Genomic DNA, 24,467 nt, shown 5'->3' with positions numbered 1-24,467 from the left:
AAGTAAGTAAGTGACGTGAAATTAAATGTAATAGAATAATATGTAATAATCTGTAAATATATCAAAGTAACTGCTTATAAACTAAATTTTGATGTTACTTTTTAACAAATAAGGGTAATAGTTTCTCCACCAGTTCCTAACCAACACACACACGCACACACACACACACACACACCAGTGTTGGTCGTTGAGGACCACTACTATTCGTTATGATGATTAGTATTCAGCGGCGCTCTCATCTCTTTGGCTGCCTTTGTGTTTGCCTGCGCTGATTGGAGGGGCTCTGGTTAATTTAGATGCAGGGAAGCGGTGACAGAAGAGGGCTTATTAGGGCTCTGAGCCCATCCCGCCTTAAGTGCAGAGTCTCCAGTTCCATTTTCATTTGCCTCCATTATTGAATTTGCTGGCTTCTCATTCGCCCTAAATGCATTTTGTGTCACCTCTAAAAATTAAAAAAATAAAAATTGGCTTCCCCCAGAGGTACTGTGACACCCGGACGGGAGACTTAGATTCTGATAGTAAAGAATAAGACTTTTATTTTATTAGAGCCGAGCCAAATGTCTATGAAAGTTTTCCATCATGATTGCTGTGTAACCCGTGGGTGTATTTTGGTAAGAGAAGGAGAAGGAGAGAGGGAGTGATCGTGTCTGGTGTGTGTGTGTGTGTGTGTGTGTGTGTGTGTGGTGGTGTGGTGTGGTGGTGTGTGTGTGTGTTTATAAGACAGAGAGGGAGCATGACAGACAGGTGGAGGAAAAGAAGAAGAGTGATGGCAGGAATTCATTTAGCATCAATTGAAGCTTCAGAGGCAAAAAAAAAGAAAAAACAGAATAGAAAATGAATGTCATCCCAGCCTCCACCTTTTTAGCTGCCTTCTTCAGCACCTACACAGCTTCCATAATCACCTAATGCGAAGCATTTTTCATAAGGATTCATCACAAAACAATATCATTCGAGACTGTGAAATTTAATCAGGGGCTTTAAAACACAATTACGGTTATCGAGGAGGACACGGCGGCAGCGCTTTGGATCTTGGGAGGGGGGAGGAGCAGCGGGGAAGATGGAGGGGACCTCCCCCGCACTGTCTGCACCCTAGCGCTCCTCTCCCATTTGTCACCGAGCACAATATCTCTTTGGCTGGCAGTGCTAATAATGGAGAAGTGGGGAAACGGGACTCTGGAGACCCACCTCCGCTTTGCCGTGAAGATCAGATAAGTTCTCCTCAAGTCAGAGGCCCCCGAGCCACTGTGGATTTGCTTGTAAGGATTGTATCATTTATAAAACACGGCGCACCCATTCGACAGCTTTTTAGGTGTGTGAATAATGCAGCTCTTTATAAAATGTGCAACCGCAGGAGCGAGATGTTCCCCGTGCTGGAAAGAAACGCCACGCAACCCACTTTGCACTCTGGAAAGTTCATTTCATTTGGTCACTCGTACCACCAAACCCCGTTTGCTGATGCCTTCCTTTTTTCTTTTTTCTTTTTGTGCCTGGAGGCAAACTAGTTGCTGTTTTCTGTCTCTATTATCTTGGTGATCTGCAGCCATTTATCTACCAGCGGCTTGTTTGCAGACTGGAGACTAAACATTTATTCATGGGATTTAAGAAGTCGTTCTCACTTAAGCAGCTACTTTCTCAGCAAACTTGTTTTTTTTCTTCTTCTTCTTTTTCTTTCCATTTAGAGTAAACATGCTCAGAGGCACTGTACAGTGGAGTGCTTCAAATCTACACACAGTGGGTTTCCTACGGGACCAACAGCTTGTTTTCCAGTCAAGTCATGTGTTTACCTTAAGTCCCGAGTTTTCTTAGTCTCTCTGTAAAGTGGCTGAGGAAAAAAATCCACAACTTTTTTGTAATTACCCACCCTTGCAAACACAAACTTCCTCATTATTCAGAATTTCCAAAAATTGCATGTCTTCTTTTTTCAGGACGTGTCTTTGTCATTCAAGAGACTATACTGTGGCCACTAAAGCCATAAGATGAAAGAGACTTTAACATGAGTATAGGGAACTGAATGCTTTGTTGTTCAAAGTGCTTGGTGAAATCCTTGAGATGGATGGTGGTGGGCTGAGAGCAAGGCATTTCTTGTTGATGGTCCTGTTATTCTTTTTCCAGCCCTTTTTTTGTTTATGTCCACCAATCTCATTCTGTCTCTTAAGAACAATCATTTCTATAGATGGTTACCTGAAAAAAAAACTGTATTATCTGGGGGGAAATTGAAAATGTTGCTAAGGACAGCAGAAAGCACTTGAACACAATCTCTCCATCTCTCCACCTTTACTTCATTGGCTCTCATGCGAGTCATTATTTTTCCAGAGTCGCAGATTTGTTGCAGTTGTGTAATGTTCATCGGTGTTCCCTGAAGAGGTCGCACTCTAAGAAAATGAAGGCAATTTGTTTCGTTCCCCGGTTTGGCACCTTATGTCATGCCAGCTGTCTGCGCTGTGTCACAGGCTACACAGAGCACCAGGAACTGATGCATGTAAAACGCTTACACACATCCTGTAAATTCTCAAATAAGAGCTCTTCAAATAATGCCTTGGTCTACTGGGTTACCAATAAAGGCCATATAAAAAACAAACATTTGTGGGGGGTGAAATGACTTGCCTGATATGGTAAAATCTACCCTTTCACAGCATTCACTCTATCAGAACAACACCATGGCCATGCCATACAGCGCTCACCGCTCAGTTGCCCTTAGTTTCCTTTTTTTTCTTTTTTTTTTTTTACAAAAAAACTACTTTCACATACTAATTAATTCCACTTAGTTAAGCAATTGTCAGTGAAACTCAACACGTTCTGCAGATGTTTCACATTTAAAGCAAGTGTAAGAGCATGGTAAGAGTGTACAAAGATGTTTTACACTGTTGCTAATTACTGGTCTGCCTATGTATGAACAGAGTACATCAATTGGAGTGTGTGTGTGTGTGTGTGTGTGTGTGTGTGTGTGTGTGTGTGTGGTGTTTGTGTGGGGTGTGTGGTGTGTGTGTGTATACTGTACAGTAATCCCTCGTTTATCGCGGGGGTTACGTTCCGAAAATGACCCGCGATAAGTGAAATCCGCGAAATAGAAAACTTTTTTTTTTTTTACAATTAGCAACTATTACATGTATACAAATACAGTGACTCACGTGTAGGCCGTTTCACTGCTCTTCAGACTGGGCCGCTGCATCCTGACTGCGCTCTGCAGTGTTCTCTTCTTCTGAAGCCCGCGTGCAGGTGTGTTTGTTCGGGAGAAGAACATAGTGATAGGGAGCTGTTGTCGCTCTTTTTCTTCTTTGCAAAAAGATCCTTGTACACCGACATGCCACCATCGATTACGTTGGAGAACTGTAATGAACGGCTCATCAAAGGGTCCCATTCCTCAGCTACTCGCTTAAGTTCAGTGGCCATTCGCACCATGGTTGCTAAGCGACCAAGCGTTAGTCCTTCCTCCTCATCTCTCGTGTCCTCTTCTCCCTCTTCTCTTTCATCGTCGCTTTGTGGCTTTGTCATTTCTGCCAGCTCTGCATCGGTCAGCGGCTGTGCGTCTCCATCAATCAGGGCGTTTATGTCATCCGGACTCATGTCATTAAAGCCGTCTCCTCCAATCTGTTTAGCCAGATTCACAGCTGTTTCTACGGCAGAGTGGTGGACCTCGTCAAGCGAGCCTCCGGTTGCGTTTTTTCCAGCAGGCCTTCAGAGTTTCCGTTTTCATTTCCTGAATGGCCCTCTGAATGTTTTGGAGACACGATGCAATGGTGTATCCACGCCAGTAGTCCTTCAGTGAGAAATCTTGATCCGAGTCCATAGCGTCAACAAGATGTTGCAGGGTGTTGCGCGTATAGAGAGCCTTGAAAGCACGGATGACTCCTTGGTCCATGGGCTGAATCAGGGATGTAGTGTTTGGCGGCAGAAATTCGATTTGCACACCATCATATGCCAAATCATTACCGTGACCTCCGGCGTTGTCAAGGAGCAGAAGCACTTTAAAGTCCAGTCCCTTTCCTCTCAAATAACACTTGACCTCCGGGATGAAACAGTTTTTGAACCAATCCAGATTGAGCACTTTTGTCATCCAAGCCTTTGCATTGTACATCCAGTAAACAGGCAAATCATCCTTATTTTTGTTTTTCAGCGCCCTGGGATTTTTAGACCTGTAAATCAGCCCCGGTTTAATCATGAAACCTGCGGCATTTCCGCACATAGCCAGGGTCAAACGGTCTTTGTGAACTTTAAATCCTGGGGCTTTGGCTTCTTCCTGCATGATGAAGGTGCGGGAGGGCATTCGTTTCCAAAATAAGGCAGTCTCATCCATGTTAAAAACTTGTTCGGGCTTATATCCCCCCTCCTCAATGATCGCCTTGAATTTATTGTACACGAAGGCTTCTGCCTCAGCGGTATCCGCAGACGCCATCTCACCGTGCAGACAAACATTTTTAAGTCCAAAGCGTTTCTTAAACTTTTCAAACCAGCCCTTGCTTGCATTAAATGCGCTTGGCACTTTGTCAGCAGCACTTGCTGGGGCCTGGCATCCTCTCCCACTGTGTCAGCAGCACTTGCTGAGGGCCCGGCATCCTCTCCCTCTTCCCCGTCACTGACAGCAAAGTTTTCTACAGCATTCTCGCTTTTGTGCAGATAACGTTTGTATCCAGGGTTATGTTTTTTTTCCTGCAGTCATTAATCCACAGAGCTAATGCCGTCCATCCGTACCATGGTCTTGTTGCGGACAGTTACAACCCTTTTTGCATTCGTATTAAAATTGACTGCTGCTGTCGTCCTTATGTTTTTTTTCCTCCTTCTTTATGTAACGAACGGAAGATTCATTGATTCCGTATGGCGAGCAACGGCTGCATAGCTTTTACCTTCCCTTAGCATGTCCAGAAGTTTAACTTTATCTGAGATAGGTAGCATCTTCCGCCGTTTGGGCCCATCCGTAGGTGCTTTTGTCGGTCCAGGCCGTTTCGTCGACATTATGGGTTTAGGAGATGTTCGAAATTACAAGATAATTTGGCCAACTTAATGTAAATTTGCCAAGCTGTTTTATGTAGGGTACACATAACTGCACGAGACGACAAATGATAGCAAAAATTCGTAGCATGTTTGATACAAGAAGCGGGAGTGAGTTTTTAGCGAATCAGAATGCAGAGCACAATGCACCAAAAAAAAAAAAAAATGCATTATGCAAAATCCGCGAAATAGCGAATCCGCGATAAGTGAACCGCGAAGTGGCGAGGGACACTGTATATTGTATGTATTTATGTTTTGTATATATATATATGTGGTGTGTATATACATGTATGTATGTATGTATGTATGTATGTATGGGTATTTATACTGTATATATTTGTGTATATATATCTATATATATAGATATATATAGATATATATACTGTTGTTATAGTATACAGGCGATATGTGTATACTGTGTGTTGATATGTATATTTCAATCAGGAGGAAGAGACTTTGTTGCAGATATGCAAATATTTTTTGTAGGAATGCATGATATGACATGTACAGTCTTTGGAGATTAGACTCCATCATTATGAAATGAGATACATATACAGTATATCCCCGATGGAGTCTAGACACTGATGGTGAACTTGAAGACCGATCCAAGGAGCCGACAGTCACGCCAAAAGAGGACCCAGGATCCGTGCGTGATAAAGACCGCAGGAGCAAGGGGAGGAGGAGGGTTGTGCTCTTCGCCTGAAATGACAACTGAGCAGCAAAAAGAAACGGGTTTAAAACACAGAAGTTGGCTGTGATTGGCTCGTCTAAGTGAACGCCTCTAACAGCTGTTCAGTTTAGAAGCGTGAGAATGTGATTAGTTTAGAAGTCTTCCTGCAAGAATTTATGCTAAGCTCCATTTATATAATACATGTACATTGTCCCAAATGTATCCACAACAGGACGTGTTGAGTTTGTATTAAGAGCGGCAATAGCAAATTACAATGGAAGCATATCAAAAAGCAGTTAATATGATACAATATACTTATAAAACAGGGAAATTAGATGTAAAGCCCAGTCTCTAATACTAGCTTGACTTAAGTAAAGCCAAAATCTCTCTTCATTTGAGGTGAATAACGTATATAGTTGAGTTTAAGAATGTCTTACAAATGCAGTTTGAATGTGTATGTATTAAGATGGACATGACCTCTTAATGACATTGTTAATGGCACTTCATTTGATTTGGAAATCTATGAAGATGGTGCATCAAGTTCCCATTTTTGGAAACAATAAATTGGTCAAAAAGTGCCCAAAAAATGGGCTTCCATTGGGGCTCTCTGCATTTCTCTCCCAAGCTCTGAGTGATTAATTGGCATTTAAGAGGTAAAGCCTCGGCTTAGCGCTCAAGCTCTGCCTACAAATGTGAGGCTTTTTTGATCTGATACAGCAGAGCTCCAAGATGCTTTTCGCTGTTGGACAGGAGTTGTTTATCACAGGGATTTTGCATGTCTGTGTGCTGCATTTTACATGTTCACCTATACGAATTTTAGCTGACTAAATGTGCAATCCGTCTGCTGGCTTTTTGCATGGGCTTCTAAGGGCTTTCATGTGCTTGTAGTATATGTGTGTGTTTGTACTGTATGTGTGGGGCTAAAAAAAAAAGAAGAGGGATCATCTTGATTTCTCTGTTCCCCGTGCTCAGCAAGTCAGCCCTTCCCCGGAGTGAGAAAGTACATTCCGTGCGGGAGGGAATGGGTGGGTCTGAGGGGTGGATGCAGGGTGGAGGACAACAAGGATGGAAAGATGATCCTAATAAGTGTGGATGGCCCGAATTCACTCTGCTTTACATGTGTGATTCGTTACACACCCGCCCCGAGACGAGGCGATAACGGCAAACGCATGGACTCATCAGCCAAGGACGGATCACTATTACGGCCTTATTCATCAGCATAATTAGAAAGAGAAAGAGATGTGGGACAAGTGGCTAGCAGCACTGATGAAAGCTCATCAGCAGGCTCCCTATAGAGCTATGGCCACTGATTGGTGCTGGGGCCATCATTGCCTAGAAACTACTTCAATCTAGGGGCTCTTCGCTCTGCTGAATGACAGTAAAATGAACTTAATTGGCTTGCAAAGGCACAGGGATCATTTTTACTTCCTTAACTGATCTGTACACTGATTGGTCTGATCTCTATTTTGAGATAAATAAATATTCCCAGGAAATGTTATACCTTATTGCCTCTCTGAACCTTGAGCTCTTAAAAGCCACTCCTGCCAAAATCAGTGACTTTTATTTATTTTTATAGCCCTGCATAATCATTCAAGGGTCACAGGATAAATGTCAGGGCACTCTGACTCTCTCTCTCTCCTCGCCCTTTTCACTATTTGGTGCTTCTTATCTCAACGATGTAGAAATGAAAACCTGTCTTTGCCCTTCTGTTTGTTCTATGGATGAAAGTAGCAGCTAAATGCAAAATGTGAAATATACATGCACACATAGGGAATAAAAAGGTTGCTTCCTTATCCCGTTTCCTATCATTATCAGGTTTCCTCAAGTGTTCAGATGCTCATTTCCGACCAGTGTTTTTCCCTTTAAATAGTTAATGTTAGTGCACTGTACAAATAATTGGCACTACATCAGCATTAATCATTTGACAATGATAAAGATACAAAGATGCAATCACCCAAGTCAAAGGATAATCTTTTTATTTTGACAAACTGTACTCTGGTTGTAATTTAAACCAGCGGTTTCTAAGCAATTTAGCTTGTGACCCATTACAACATACCAATGTCTACATGAGACCCCTCGCCATTGGTAGCGTGGTCTACCAGCTGTGACCAAACAGTGATTTACTTTTCATTTGTTCCATTTCTTTTACATTAGCCAATTATGATTCCTTATTTTATTAAGGACAACACACATCAATCAACATTTCTGTAAATGTGCCATTTTTAGCCAGACGGCTAATTTCCAACTGTTGTCCTTTGGCCAGATTATTTTAGACCAGAGCAACCGGAAACAGCAAGACATTAGTACGGGTTGAACTATACAGACAGAAGTCAACAAGACACCGTACAGACAGCTAGAGCAACAAATAAGCTTTCTTTAAAGTCTGTAAAAATTGACACAGCCTTTTTTCGCAGACGTTTGTACTGCCTGTACCTTCTATCTGCATGCTTTCTGTTTAATGATGAACAGGTGGAGATCTTGCCGATTCAAAGCTGTGATTGGCTGGAATATAGTATATATACTGTAGTCAAGTTGATTTGCTTGTGTGTTCATACCTTAAGATGGCAACAGTACAGTACCAGTATGTTAACCTCTGTATGGCATTTCTACTTTGCATCATATCTTTGTTCAGTATTGTGTAGCCTTTTTATGCTTGCCGTTGTTTAAGGGCAAGCATACCCCTCACATCTCACCCTACTTCTTTATTAGCAAATGGTACGTTCCAGTTTAGGTGAGGCCTATGGATAAGGCTGAAATAATAAAAATAGTGTTGCTTGCATTAGAGCATTAGTTTGACTTCATGCATAAGATTTATCAAATTTTACATCTGTTACACTTTTCCCTAGTCTTGCAAAGTTTACACTTGGAGCAGACTTTCTTGAAGTCCATATAAAACATGAGCTGCTTCTTATGTTGCTTAAATTGTGTCCCCGACTCCTCCACTTGCTTCCCTTCCTCGAGTCTTAGTCCCTCCCACCGAGGAGGCAAGGGAGAGACGCAAGGAAATCATGGGAGGAGAGAGGAGACGAGCTAATGTCACAATACGTCTTTTCCTCTGAAGCGTCACATGAATTTGTCAGCTGTTTGGGCGGAGTTAGCAACTCCTTCAGCTTCACAACTTCCGGGAAGGCTGCTCTCATGCATCCCCACCTATAGCTCCTCAATGATCCCTCCTTGATGCCCGGTCCTCGGGGCAGAAATAAGAGCTTTGAGACAGCCTTCACCGAGGAGGGACTGAACAGCTTCCGGTTCAGCCGAAGACCGAGGAGCTGACAAATAAGGGACATGAGATTCAGCCCTGCACAAGGGCCCTGTCTAAACTTGAGCACTTTAAAGTTCACCTGTGGCACCCGTTAACGTCTATGCTATTGCAAGGCATTAGTTTTGACCAATCGTAATCAATAAATACACTGAATACACCACTTCCCGTAAAGCAAAGGAAAGATCATCGGAAACCATGTTCTTAGAGCTGCATCTCAGAGCTTTTTTTGAGCAAATCCCTTGGACATTGTCTCCCCAAAAGTTGATTTATATAAAAGAAAACGGTTACTTTGAATGCATGTTTTTAATCGTAATTCATTGTGTTAGTCTTAGCAATAACCTTGGTTTCTCTCGTTTCATGTTCTCCCCATATCTCCCTCTACTACTTCCCTCTCTACGTTTCACCCCTCCCCCCCCCCTCCTCCCTTTGCTCTGATGCAGGACAATAGCTTTTATGACTACCTCGTAATTCACAGCCGTGAGGATGGTGTGGGGATAGGGCGGAGGGAGGGCTGTGGTGGCAGATGGTCGGCTGTAGATCTCCCGACCTGATGGAAAGATCGAAGCGTGGAGGTGGGGGTACTTGAGAGGAGTGGAAAGGAGGGGTGGGTGGTGGCGGCGACGGCGGCGCAGGACTGTCGCGCGTCAATGAATGACCACGCCATGCAGGCTTGTCATCCCACTGGAAGAGTTAGTGCCCTTGCCTGGATGGACAGCAGAGGTGGCAATTTGTCTCTCAGCGAGCAGACGGGATCTGGACACAAGCACTTAAAAGAGCATTTGGGCCAGTGCTAGGTGGCTGGAACAGAGAGACGGCTCCCCCATAAAACAGCAAAATGAATTGCTATCTGTCATACCACGAAATGTAGAAATTATGACCTAAAAAAAAGTTATGAAAAATGTTTGCTGTCTTATTTTGTCATTGTTATACTGTAAGTTTCAAATTCTAGAAAGCTAAATATTAATGGAACGTGTTTTTCTTTCTAGTCTTAAAGACTGCTCAAAGCACTTCTACGTAGCACAGGAACCATCAACACGCTGTGGCCGAGGCTGCCGTACATATAATGAATATCCAGCTAGTGTTGCGTTCTTCCAGTCAGGTGTAGTAAGAGTTAATTGCTGAGCAAAGGAGAGCTCTTATCCTTCATTAAGTGTTCAACCATGTTGAAAAGACACCCAAACAAATGTCTGGTCTGAGCAATGGCCAGATATAGTGATTCACATTAAATCGCTGTCTTTGTGAGACTGTGTGCGTGGGAACCTGCATGTTCCCACTCAACCTTTTTCTGTTTTTCCTACTGTGCTAAGTAAGTTGTGTACCAAACGGCTGTCTGTTGAAGGATCTTTTGAGGAATGAAGTGACACTGTACACTTTTCAGGGCAACAACAAAGCCCTGTGTCTCGCTAAAGTGACTCAAGGGAAACCAGATTATAATCCAGTGCTGGGGTAAAGAGAAAAGAAATTCACATTGATGAATCTATGTTTATTAAGCATATTGGTACTGTACATGTAATGTCAGAAATCCCTTGAACCTGGGATGTTGCTTGTGGTTTTGCATATTTTTTAAACGACTTGCTGACAGCGCGGTTCACATGTTATTTGACTAAAGCACAGCCTGTCTCTTTTTTTTCACCCACCGCCCAAGAATGTAAAACACCCCCTGATAAATTGTCCATTGTGACGGGAACATGATTACATGAAGCCGCGGCTGTAGGCCATTCAGCGGGCAGACGGAGCGCCATGTCACCTCTAAGAGGGCTTTGAATAAATGTCCCCGTCTCTACCAAGGCCCACTTCCTTAATCAGGGTGTCGGATGGTAATGATTAGCTTCCTGCGTGTGCTTCTCCGCTGCTGAATCATCCGCATAACTCATACACTGTTAATAATCTGCCTGGGGAGATAATACCCTTCTTTACCTCCAGCTAATCCAGCCCTGATCTGAACCACATTGTTACTTTTTTTTGTATTAAATTTAATTTATTATGACAAGTACTTTCATGGAATCCAGCACCACTTTATATTCAAGGAGAAAGGGATGCAATGTGATTGTGTCTAAATCCCTCAACTGGGTTAAATAATATAGTCAGCTGGTGTCCCAGAGAGAGAGAGACAGTGATGGGGGCTGTTGTTTCTCTTATGCCACAGGTCACGGCTTGGTGGGGATTACTGCAGCATCATTTCATTCTGTGTCCATATCGAAAACCTGGATTAGTTACAGGGAGGGATTAGAATTTATTATCATACTCCATGCACAGGCATCTGTTAAGGGCACTGGTCCTTGAAAAGAAACATATTTTTGCTATTAAGTGACTGCGGGATGAGGACTCCGCCTTTGTCTTTGATGTGTCGGCTCTCTCTTAGATGGAGGGATGCAAAGAAGGTCAATAGAGCTGTGACCCCTTATTTTCTCTGAGTCCGTTTGACGATGTGGGCCAGAAAATAATAATAGAACTACTACAGAAAAATTAAGCATCTTTTAAAATGCTTTTTTACTTTACAACCAGAATGAATGGAATGCACAATGTACTGTGAATACCTCTGCTCTACCTATAACATTATACCCTCTGATAGAAACTCCACACCGTCCTCATTTACGAAAAACTTATTTCATGAACAGTATCCCTCAATTAGGATTGGAGAAAAGCTTTGAATCTGCTCCAGTTTACCAATTTTGTTTTAATTAACACCACAATTATCTGCTCTCTTCCAGTGACCTTCAAACTCATTAACTCGGTCTACCTCTCAAGCTCAATGAAGTCATTTAATACTCAATCCATAATTAGGAATTTCCGCTGCTGTACAGTTTGGAGTTCTTGTTTTGTTTACATCATAAGAATCCATTTACTTATTTGTTGTGTAGTTTTTTTATGAAACATCATTGTCTTTGGACATTGCATTGGATTACTTTGTGCAGTTGTCAATAGCAGTTATATTCATGCTCAGATGCACTTGAGGGAACACCTTATGCACCACGGTACTCTGAGACAAAGGAGCGATGGGACTTAACCTTGAAGTATTGATTTTCTGTCATTGTGTCCATGTACTATATTTCCACGGCGATGTGCTTATTTCTTTCTTTCTCCATCTTTCTTTTGTCTGCCTTTGTAGAGATCCTGAATGGGGGTGTTTATGTTGACCAGAACAAATTCCTGTGCCATGCGGACACCATCCATTGGCGAGACATTATCAAGAACCCTCAGGCTGAGCTGCTGGTGGTACCGTCCAACAACAGCAACCTTGGATGTGAGTACCGCACGTGGGTGGAAACCAGTAGAACCAGTACCTTTGGATGAAAGTCAATTTTTTTTTTTTTTTAATTTCTGAAGGCAGACCTCATGCCAACATACTGTAGGAGTACACACACTCACCCCACCGGCAGTCATGCCCGATCCCTTTTTTTTATTCATTCCATTTGCCTGCCAGTCATTTGGAAGTGAAATCACATAGTGTTAGATCAACATGTGAACCTTTCCATTGTCGTGGTGTGGTAGCAGCTCTGCAGCGAGGCCTATGGAGCTGCTGTCTGCTGTGCTCTTTTTAAATCTCAGTGAATCTGACAGCTGGTTTGAAGCTGCCCACTTCCCCTCGTGTTCCCCTCTTTGTGGTCCCCGCAGTCCCTCAACTCCCCCTGCTTTGGACATAACAGGCGTCGCTATCCGGCGGACATTGTGTGTCAGAAGAACTGGCTGTTAAAGACAGACTCTCTCAAACTTTTCAGCACATTTATGGATGAGCCTCTTGCTCATTTTAAAGAGGGGACAGGGAAAGCAGTGAAGTTTCTTCATGCCCTCTGTATCAAAACATGTCAGGGTGAACAATAGGGACAGCTGAGGCCCTAAATAGCGGCCAAATACACAGGCAGTGGGGGAAATGTTGGGGTTTTCTTTGATGAGAAGGCTCAATGAAGGTCATTGCTTCCAGACCGAGCAGAACAGACTGCATAGTGTTGACTCGAGGCACCAGCGGGGAGTTAGAGGCATTGCAAAGCTGGTTACTCTAAAATAAATGTTTGAGAGGACACTTTTAAGTACATGTGTAAAACATTGCTATTTTGTTGATTAGACGGCTCAGATGGAGGAGGAGGATGAAAAGCAACAGAGAACAGAGGAGGTGGGCCAAAAAAATGACAAGAGAGCGAGTGGGAGTTGAGGTTGCCAATTTGGGGCCCTTTGCCAAGCCGTAGTTAGTATTTAACATTAACAACCCCACAGTGGGAGTGGTTGAAGGGGCCGGGTGACAATCTGCTGTACTATTCTACTTACTCTGTAATTAACCCGTAGTCAATTAAGTCTTGATGATGGGCCACTGGCAGACAAACGCTGTTAGTGCTCTGTCAGGTCCCACTTTGCCTGTGCACGCGCTTGATGGAAGGGAGTAGAAGCCTGTCTTTCATGCTAATGTTTTGTACAGGCCACAAGTCTGGCTCTGGGTCTGTTGTTGGATGAGCTTTGGAGAGTCGACAGATCTGTCACTACTAGTCGGGGGGAATTTTAAGGGTTGCGTGGCTGGACGATTAGGCATTTGGTGTGTATGTGTGGGGGGCGGGGGGGTGGCTGTGTCCCAATGTGGATATTTGGTCAAAACCACATTTTAGGAGTTGAAATGAGGAGTTTTCTAAAGCACACTTCCCTGTGTGGTTGGTGTGTGTTGTGTGTGTGTGTGTGTGTGTGTGTGTGTGGTTGTGTGTGTGTGTGTGTGTGTGTGTGTGTGTGTGTGTTCTGCAGGCAGACGCTGTCATCGCTCATGTAACGGACGCTGCTGGGGCCATCAGGAAGACCAGTGTCAAACCTGTGAGTATGAGAACACGCCCCTAGTTACTCTGGACCTGCTAACTAAGGTGCAACTAATAGGGCATTACAGATACTGATTTAAAGGAGTAGTTCAAGATTGTAAGAAAAGTGACTATTTCACTTTTTCATCCTGTCTCCAGCTCTGCACAGACATGAGTCAATCTTTATATCTCATTTTCAGAAAAAAAACTAAAACAATATGATAATAAAATGTAGGGGGTGGAACGGTAACTCAAAAGATTGTCTTGTTTGGTACGCAACCCTCGGTTTGGGATGCACATGTAAGCAGGATCAGTCTTATCAATGCCAGTGACCAGTGAATTACTCCAGCCTAATGACTAACCTGCTAAAAGGCTGCAATGCTGTTATTCTCAGTAGGTTTTTCAAAAACCTACATCTCACCCCATTTGCTGTACAAGATCTATTTTATGCTCCCCTTGTCGTTTTTGTACCTATCTGTAATAGGACCACAGCCACAGTACTCTGAAAAGTCATTTAAATTTAAAGAAGAAATAATAAAAAAGGTAAATCATTAAAGTTTTTCAATTAAAATAAAAGAAAGGCATTTTTATTTTACACAGGATATTTAAAAGGTAGAAAAGGAAAGTTGTAGCACAAGCAGGATTGTGTGTTTGTGTCTGGGTGTGTGTGTTGTGTGTGCATTGTTAGATGGGTATTTCTTACCTTTAGTATTTTTGCTAAGCTAGGCTAACTGCATGCCTACTCAAGATCTCAATTTGAACACACAAACACAAGGCTGGTAATAATATGTCTGAGTGCTTCTTTTTCCTTTTAGCACTTTGAGGTTTGTCTTAAATGTAAAGTGCATTACAAATAAAATGTATTATTAATATTTTTCTCAGAAAAATAGGAAACCACAGTATTTCCCTACAATTATTTATTAATTACTTATTTACATTAGTCTAGGTTAATGCAACTCTGTTTCATCCCTTATTAGTTTAGGGCAGAGTGACAGTATTAACAGAATGGTGGAAGAATATTCAGGATAGTGTAGAGTCTGCTTTAAAATAATCTATAATCTGCCATAATCTGTTTTTGCACATATTTGATAGGTTTGGGCGGTGTGAGCACTTGGGTACACGTCTATTTTTCTTTTTTTTCTCTCCTTATATTATTTGGCTCAAATACTAAAATGATTCTCGAGTTCAATATATTAAATAATAAACATGGAAAGGTAATTCATTTCCGTCGGTGTTACAGTATTTCATGTAGCCGTGGTAGGAGGAGTTCTCGATGAAAAACATAACAAAAAACAATAGTAATGTAAAAGAGAAATGTAAGTGCTCTGCATAATTGCAGTTCTACTGTTCTGCTCGTGTATTCAAAACCTAGCGGGGGACTGGCCTGTTTTTCTCAGACTAACACAGACTAATAGACTACAGGGCCTTGTTTTTTTCACTACTGCATCATTATGTTCCCAACACAGCAGCGAGTGAGCCCAACAGCTTTTAATGCCTCAGCTTCAAGCTCCTGCTGACTCGCTGGCTGGTGTATCTCCTCCTCCACCACTAATGTGTGGAAAGCTGTTCTTTAGCACAAGTATTGGAGCAACTGTGATGCAAAGGGCACAAGCCACATCCAAGTATTTGTACTGTGCTAATAATACTGCTGTTACAGCTTTCCTTTGAATTAGTTTTGCAATAACAACGCAGGAAAAGGAGTTAATATTTCCATGGTTACCATACGAGTTGGCGTAGCAACAAACAGGCTTTCTGGGAATTATCAGCACAGTTGGAAGGTGTCTATGGCCCATCGGTCCACTTGGCAGAAAACACCCATTGTATAACTTCAAATATATTGAATCAGCGAGGTCCATGAACTTATTTTTTCAAACTTTATTTAGCCAGGGAAAAACCAACTGAGTCTCTCTCAGCGACACACCACTTTAGATGCGTGCCTGGGAGCGGCCAAGAACAAGCGCTATTGAGAGCCGCAGTAGCGGGTTGGAGGATAAGAGGCTCGTTCAAGGGCACCTCCAGAGTAGCTGTTGAAAGAGGAGACTACTGCTCCATGTTTCTTATACTCCGTCTGGGCAGTCAAGCCAGTAACCTCGTGGACACGAACCCACTCGTCTGACCTTTAGGCTGCTGAAGCCCCTCCTTTGTTTCTGCTGGAATTCCACATCCGACTATTGTCTGTAACACGAGAGGAGGGTTGAGGGTGGTGGTATTGTCTGTTTTTATGAGTGTGACTATGTGTGTCAGACCTTTAAAATTCTGTCTTTTCACTTCCTGGGCAGTGACAAAGACAGTGTGTGCAGAGCAGTGTGACGGTCGTTGCTTCGGGCCTTACGTCAGCGACTGCTGCCATCGCGAGTGTGCCGGCGGCTGCTTGGGCCCCAAGGACACGGACTGCTTCGTACGTCACAAACACACACATTCTGTTGCTCCTTCTTTCTTTCTTCTCTCTATCTTTTACATTTCCCCTCTTATTTCTGCCTTACACAGTCACAGATTTCTAACCTCGTCCTCTTCATCATCCTCCATTCCATGTGTCTTCTTGTGCAACATCTGTTTGTCATCCTCCCCTGCTTGAAAATAATCCACTTTGTTTACCAGGCTGATAAATTGTTTGTCATTTTACGGGGGCTGTAAAAGTCTTTCCGCAACGGCGCTCTTCAATGAACAAATTGGTGATTCAGTGTTCCAATTAGTATCCCTTTTATCACCTCGACTTCCTCCTATTCGCAAACCTGCGCGCGCGCGACACGCGGGCGCATGCTGACAGAGATGATATTGTGGTTGTAATTCACGGAAAAGGCTCATCCAATTCAATTACTGCCGTTTCAGCCTGTGGCCACAGACGACAAGACACTTAAGAGGTTTATGGGAAAACATTTTACCATTTACATCATGGCTGTGGATCAATGGCTCCAATTTTTCTCCCATTTGGCATTCAAAGAGACAATGGACGGCTGCCGCATCTGCGCGTTGCGATCCAACGTAAAAATGAAATGCTTTCGCTCACAGTGACTTATGTAAGAAAATCCCTACCCTCCCCTGCGTCTTACCTCACTGTGTTACAGTCCATGCAACCCCATGGGAAAATCTGGCTAATACCCTCTGTCTCTCAGCTGACTGTGGTTATGTGTTTTATGCAGGCCTGCACCAATTTCAACGACAGCGGAGCATGCGTGACCCAGTGCCCTCAGCCGTTTGTGTACAACCCCACTTCTTTTCAGTTAGAGCACAACCCCAGAGCCAAGTACACCTATGGAGCTTTTTGTGTCAAGAAATGCCCACGTAAGTCTGCTTCATGTTATAATGCACATTCAAGCTGCTGCAATAGATGTAGTCACTGTAACACTGCAGGAACACAGATGCTCATAATGATGCTCATAATGAAGTTATATAGACTGTGTCTATTGAATAAGCATTTATCCTCCCATCCATCCTACTTCAAGTCGAGAGAAATTACTCAAACTCAAATAAATTGTTCATCTCAATCAACTAGATGCCCTACCATCTGTTTTGGCTTCTGGCAGAAAAGAAAGCAAATCATACTTCTTTGTTTTCACATACATGGAATCAGGTTGCAGCAGTAATTCAGCGAGCCTGCATTAAAAGTCAAACTACATCAACAGATTGCTTATTCAGGTTCCACTGATCATCAAATGAGCATACACCAGTCACACTTCTCCACTGCCGCTCCCAAGTACTAATTTGATTCATTACCTTTTCTAAGCAATATAGCCCCAGACCATTAGTTTTGATCATTATACAAACGTGATTAAAATACAATCAATTTCTCGCCATTAGAAGGGTCTTTCCGGGAATTTTTTATTCTGAGTAAATGCGACACCTTCATTTCTGCGATTCTTCATGATATAAACATAACAAAATGGTATGTGGTCAACTGAAGTCAACTGACACTCTTTCTGTGCCACTGTCAGATAATTTCGTGGTGGACCACAGCTCCTGTGTCAGAGCGTGTCCCAGCAACAAGATGGAAGTGGAGGAGAACCGCATTAAAATGTGCATTCCCTGTACCGACATCTGTCCTAAAGGTAAGCCATGGCATGTTGTCATGAACACCACTTTTCACTTTGCCCTAGGCAGAATAACAAAATGGACTGTGCATGAGACTGGCCAGTGTTTGTCGTTCCAGGTTCATATTTTCGAAAGAAATGTCTTTGTCTTTTGGTAACTTGATATTTTGCTACACATTAGGAAACAAAAGATATGCAGATATACTGTTCATATCTAAAAGTTGACAGTTTTGTCAACCTCATTCATGCTTGTTGCTTTTTTCGTTACCATTCTTCCGTTGCTCTTAGTAATAGATGTAGCTGGGTTGCTAGTTATGCAGAAGGATAACTTCCATATTCATTATCCTGCCGAAAAAGCTGATTGATTGACTATTAAATCATTTACCAGCTGCCATTGGTCACAAGTTACTAGGATAAGAGGTCAAATGTTTTAACTTCCATATATCCAAGGCTACTGGTGTGCTTTTTCAAAAAAATTGGGAAAGTGAAGCGTTCATATGTTGATTTGTTTGGTCTGATGGTTACACCGTTCAAAGTTTGACACTTGTAACTCTTAACTGCCATCGTTGGTTCAATTTGGAAGAAACTAGGAATGGTGATGTGTTGATGATTGCCCGCACTACCAATAACTGGTGACTGTTGTCTTGTGAGATTGTCAAATGTGTCCTAGAAGCACACTGACAACAGACAGATATTTACCCATCTTTCATTGTATAAGGTAGAAGTTATAATCACAGGTTTTTATATAGCTATTTATTCTTCCTGCTTCCCCCACTTCTTGGTCTACTGCACTACATTTACTGTATGTACAAGAGCTAATGCACTTAAACCATTTTAATCTAATGGCTTTATGCTAACAGTGATGATACTGGATCAACAGTAGCCCACAATATTACTTAAAAAGCTTTATAGGAAACGTAATTTGTTTTTACGGGAGCCAGCTTAGCTTTTTTATATTACACTGAATAAACTTACAGCTGATTTATTTTGTTCTAGTGTACCCACCAAAATATCAACATTTTATCGTCATACACTCGTTAATTCTAGGATACATTTTCCCCTCCAGCCAGATTATAACTAGATTTAGTATTCTCAAAAGCGTCTATCTTGTTGATTTAAAACGGATGCATTTACGGATGACTTATTCCCAAAATATTCTTAAGCGTGTTATGCAAGCATTTATGCATTATTTAAAGGGATGAACTGTGGCTACATGCTACTCATTTTGCCCCCTTCTCGTGTTACTGCCGGGCATATCCACTGAATAGCTCATTACATATGGGAGAATTAAAATGACAAATGGATAAATAAAGGTCACATTTGATCCCCACGTGTTAATTAACATGAAATGATCACATAAGGAGAAACTGCTGTTACCTGCTCAGTAATTACAACTCATTTTGTGCGAGTGTCAGCTGAATGCCTGAAACACCTAATGGGAAATTAAGCGGCATTACTTCAGTTCAATACAGCGGCTTAGCCTCTTCATCATATTGTTCTCACAAAGGTAACTGATCTGCACAGAAGTGTGTTCCTCCAGGCTTCATGTATGTGCCGTGGCATCCATTGATCGGCTAATCTCTTGATTACATCTTCATGCGGCACGGAGGGATTAATGAGGGATAGCCCATGGAACTGGGGGAAATGATAACAAATTAACATTTCAGATATGGAATTGGCTGGTATAAATCACTATCAAAAACTGGTTACACCACTTAATGCAAGCCTTATTCATCATCTCCTCCGCCTCTGTCAGAAATACTTGGCTCACACACCAGACCGCATGTGTAATTAATGCAGATGTAATGAATTCATTATAGAGAGGAATTGGCTGTGGATTGGCCCATGCTTTCATCAAAAGAATTCCAATGCATGGAGAGGGTTCGTGGCCTTGCCTTTGCACCAAAGCGGGGTTATATTTTCGTAACAGAGTGTAAAGAATTAACGCGACAAATAGCTAATAGTAGTTTCTCAAACGGAGGTCTTTGCTGTATAAGGACACTTTGAATAGACACAACAGTAGCTAATTCACACCTAAAGCGATTTCAGAAATGCGTGATTGTGTGTTTGCATTTGTTTTTTCAGTGTGTGATGGCATAGGGACGGGCAGCCTGCAGACAGCTCAAACTGTGGATGCCAGCAATATTGATAAATTTGTCAACTGCACCAAAATAAACGGCAACCTTATCTTCCTCATTACGGGCATTAAAGGGTGAGTGACAGCTTGAAACCTCACATACAATGCTTTCAAAGGTTGTTTTTGGTACTTAACCGTAGGTTATGTTTTCTGCTGTCTTGTCTGCTACTTCTCTTTGTTTTATAGTAGTTCTAATTCATAAACATGGCCACATGATAGCAGTGCATGAATATTATTTTTGATAAAGGTGGTATTCACTTGCCTGTGTCTCTCTTCAGGGACATGTATCACGGAATTGGACCTTTGGACCCTGAGCGTCTAAACGTGTTCCGCACTGTAAAAGAGATCACGGGTGAGACTGCCTCACTGGGGCCACCTTGGAAAAATGTACTCAACAAAACAATGTACTTGTGTGTGTGTGTGTGTGTGTGTGTGTGTGTATGCGCGTGTGCGTGAGTGTGTATTTATTCACAACTATTGGAGGCCTTAAGGGATGAGCAATACCACATATACAAAGCCTTTTGTCATATTAAACTGCGCTTTGCGGTTGAGCCAAACAGCTGATGGGGGGAAACTGCATTTTCATAATGAAACGCCAAGCAATAAGAAAGAGAAATGGCCAGTCTATCCCAGCCATTTTCCTGGTCTATCCCTTTAATGTAAGATACTGATTTGATGTAATCTGTCATTAAAGGCAAGTGCAACCGAACAGATTGTGCAGGATATCGACTCAATTCTTTTACCTTTTAATTTAATATTGTCTTCTCTGAGCACTTTTCTCCTTTACAAAGAATGGATTCTTGCTTTAACTTCATGCAGGCGGTGCAGCTCCATGACCTATGAATGAAGGCAACAAAATTACTTTGATTTCCTCTTTTTATTATTTCATCAAATTTTTCCTTTTCATGTGAAATAAATAGACGTGAGGATTACTTCCCCAAGTCAAAGCTCCGCAGTTTTGGGGACAGAGCCTTTTCCAGGCAACTCCCAGGCTCTGGAACTCCCTCCCCCATGAGATCCGCATCTCTGAGTCCCTCACCATTTTTCAGTCCCGTCTAAAGACCCATCTTTTCTGTTCTGCCTATCCTTAGTTTTTTTTTTTGTTGTTACACTGTTTCTACTCTGTAAAGCGACTTTGAGCTTGGGAAAAGCGCTATACAAATTCAATTTATTATTATTATTATTACTTGAAATGGGTTGATTAATCGTAGCTACTAATTAGTTCTTCTCTTTAGGTTATCTCAACATCCAGTCTTGGCCGGAGAACATGACAGATCTGAGTGTTTTTTCAAGCCTGGCAACCATTGGGGGTAGATCTCTTTACAGGTATGTATTAATGTTACCTTTTCGCACTTTAGACACATGTTTGACACTATCTTTGAACTTTGTGGTTCATTCAAAAGGGGACCTGTTAAAAATATAGCATCCTAAATGCATGGCTGTAGTCAAGTCCACTTTTGTTGAGTCCAAGACAAGTCCAAGACAAGTCCAAGACTAGTCGAGACTGAGTCAAGACCGATTCCAAAAACGTTTGAATCCAAGTCAAGGTGAGTCCAAATGAGAGACAGTCAATACCTAGACAGAAAAAAAAGAATCCTCTTCCAGACCACTCACTTACCTGTTCATAATGTATGTGATGTGAGAGACAGTATGTCTTCTACTTTAAGATAATTTTGTTTTATTATTTGTAATAATCAAAAAGCAAGTGCAGATTAACACACTATAGGATCAAATTAGGCCATATTATTTACTTAAAATATAAAATGGAAATGTTGCCATTCTTGAACTTATTACTTTTTCGTCTTAAAGAAGTGCTCGCTGACATTGTGTCTTTGGCCGAAATGAAAATGATTGGAACCTGACTGAGGTAAATGACACAATCAGGCGTATACCAGGCGACCAATCCCAACACCTGTTCTAGATGGATTTCAAATTAAACTAATACCTGTTTTCCAAACGAGAGCGATTCATTAATGACTTTGTTTTGAAGTAGGAAGTTGCTTTAGAACAAAAGCATATAGTGCTGGACTCAATTGACACCAACTAGAATATTGGACGAGTCCATCGGCCGAGTCCAAGACAAGTCTGAGTCCAAATCCAAACGAGCCCAAGACAAGTCTGAGACAACAGAAAAGCATCTTGAGTCTCAAGATACTACATCCCTGGCTAAATGACACAGCATTACATCAACATACATTAAGAGTAAACATTTTAACAGCGTTGTGAAAGTGTAGAAAAACACACATTTTAACAACTCAAATTACATTACATGGGCCATTTTATTTCTACGCAGATGACATGCTCATATTATAAGCTGTCTTTGCTAAGAATGTCTTTCTCTTTCTTGCTGTTTTTTACTGTGTTTGGATGGCTGCTGTTGGGGCTAATGAGCCACTGGCCCATGTTGTTCTGCACAGAGGCTCTTTGAAGCGTTGCTGTCATGCAGCTTTGATTAGGCCTGTTTCCTTGCGCTATGCTTCTTGTCTTTCTCCTCAGTTTTCCCCATTTTTACTTTTTAAAAACATTGTCACTCCCCTGTCGTGCTCTTCACTTCTTCTTCAATCGTCTCTCTGTCGGCTTCTTTCTCTTCTTGTTCTCCTTCCTTCTGTTCCTCTGGTCGGCACCCTGTCTCATTCTCTGGAATCCACTCTTCTTTGGTTTCTGCTCATTTTTTGACAGCCCCTTTCTCACTTCTGTCTTCAAATCTCTGTTCATTTCCCCCTCTTTTTCTTTACCACTACTTCCATCTTCTTCTTCTTTTCTCATGATGTCTTCAATCTTTTTTTCTTTTCTCCTGTAGTGGAAGCGGCATTTCTCTGTTGATCTTGAAGCAGCGTTGGATCTCATCGCTTCAGTTCCAGTCGCTGGACGAGATCAGCGCCGGAAACGTATACATCTTCAACAACAGCCGCCTGTGCTTCTACAACACCGTCAACTGGACGTCTCTCTTTAGGACCTCGAGCCAGAAAGTCCTCATCCGCAACAACCGAGATCCAAAGGAATGCAGTAAGTAGTCCATAAAAAAAATGCACATTCTGAGGGTGGTTTAGTCAATATCGCAACATCTTAAGATGGTTATAGTGTTTTAGATGGAACATTTTTAAATTCAAGTAAAGCTCATTTTAAGGGAAATACATGACAGGAATTTTTGGTTCCTACTCGGGCTCAGACAGTTAACTTTTATGAGTGCAAAATTGCCCGTGGGTTGAAAAAAAACTTTTAGATATGTTTGCTTCCAGCCATGTTAAAAGAATTGGTCTTGTTTTCAATTTGTGACTTTTAAAATGCGATTTTTCCATATAGTTACAGTGAAGATGCAGGTATCAATATGTTGTTGCACCTGCGAAGCATGCAGGGGAAATAGCCTTAACTGCCAGAGAGAACTCTCACTCATGACGACAGTGTTGCCAACTTTTGCGACTTTTCAGACCTTGTTAGCGACTTTATTTCTATAAAAAAATAAAAAAGGACGAGCAACAAATGTAGCGACCTTTAGACCATCAGGGGAAAAACAAAAATTGTTGTAATAATTTTCCATGCATGCTGTTCATATTAATCACAGTCCACGGCTCCTCTGCCAACAGTTCGGGGTCTCTCCATCTCCACTTGATGCCGTGAGCAGCAGGCAGCCAGCCGACAAAACCCCTCAGCTTTATGCAAATTATACGCAATGATAGCACCAACATGCAAATGAACGGTTGACATGTGTTGACAACTTTTAGCAACTTTTGAAGCTAGTTCTAGCTCATTTTATTGGAAAAGAGTTGGCAACGCTGCATGCTGATACACATTCACACAATGTTTTAGCTCTATACACAACCAGTGGTTACCAGACACCTATTAAGTTCTCCTGGTCTGTTATTAACTTCTCTTAGCCCTCTGATTAATTCCAGACTTAAGAGTCCCCGCATATCCCTGCAAATCCACCTCCCCTCCAGCCTTACACACCGACATACCCGTTTCCAAGGCGACTGTGTCACCGGCGTCTCCCGGTCCTTATGAAAGCGCTTATTCAGCTCCCTGTGAGGAAAGTGCTTAATGCGTCATGCACAGAGGTGGATTAAGCCTAATGCTAGCCACAGTGAAAGGGACACCTGATGGAATGATGAATAGTCTACATGTGGCTTCGGCCGCATACGGGCGGTGGAAACCGACCACATAGTGTGGTGGAATGAGAGTGTGGCATTGTCTGACAGAGAGAGGGAGGTCCAGTACTAGAGGGAAAATAAATAGTTTTGTAATTAATTGAATTCAGTAACCATTATCTCTTCTTTGATCATGCAATGTGTGTTAGACTTTGGCATGTTGTGCCAGGAATAGTTCATTGTTAGAAAGACAGAGATAACTAAAAATCAAAAAGATGGGCCGCCGTAGTTTTTCTTGGCCCTGCCAGGCTGAGGTTTATATCATTAGCCAGATAATGAGTGCGGTGTGTGTTAGAGATCGATCGATGGGGCCTTACACAGGCCTCTTCATTAGCTCAACCCCTGGTCTACCATTGACTGTTCAGCTGTTGACAAAGGGTTTGGCCCTCGCCAGGCGCCACTCTCGGGGATGTGTCACTCACCGGATGGAGGACACGCCGAGTCTGATGAAGAGCATCGATTGTTGT

At 42.2% G+C, this 24,467-nt stretch overlaps 1 protein-coding gene across 5 annotated transcripts in view; it reads left to right on the top strand.

Annotated features, from left to right (window-relative positions):
* The window catches only part of si:ch73-383l1.1 (receptor tyrosine-protein kinase erbB-4), a 252,376-nt gene that overhangs the window by 166,452 nt on the left and 61,457 nt on the right, over positions 1 to 24,467 (top strand). For all 5 annotated transcript variants that reach the window (XM_032506281.1, XM_032506280.1, XM_032506283.1 and 2 more), the window contains 9 exons: positions 12,028 to 12,162; positions 13,644 to 13,709; positions 15,970 to 16,088; positions 16,831 to 16,972; positions 17,623 to 17,736; positions 19,804 to 19,930; positions 20,134 to 20,207; positions 21,091 to 21,181; positions 22,656 to 22,861. In XM_032506281.1, coding sequence (XP_032362172.1) covers positions 12,028 to 12,162; positions 13,644 to 13,709; positions 15,970 to 16,088; positions 16,831 to 16,972; positions 17,623 to 17,736; positions 19,804 to 19,930; positions 20,134 to 20,207; positions 21,091 to 21,181; positions 22,656 to 22,861 — 1,074 coding nt within the window. The remainder of the gene's footprint in view (positions 1 to 12,027; positions 12,163 to 13,643; positions 13,710 to 15,969; positions 16,089 to 16,830; positions 16,973 to 17,622; positions 17,737 to 19,803; positions 19,931 to 20,133; positions 20,208 to 21,090; positions 21,182 to 22,655; positions 22,862 to 24,467) is intronic.

This window comes from Etheostoma spectabile, chromosome 24, assembly GCF_008692095.1.
Source record: "Etheostoma spectabile isolate EspeVRDwgs_2016 chromosome 24, UIUC_Espe_1.0, whole genome shotgun sequence".
NCBI lineage: Eukaryota > Metazoa > Chordata > Actinopteri > Perciformes > Percidae > Etheostoma > Etheostoma spectabile.
Note: the sequence above shows the minus strand (reverse complement) of the source record. Positions and strands in the feature narration are given on the sequence as shown.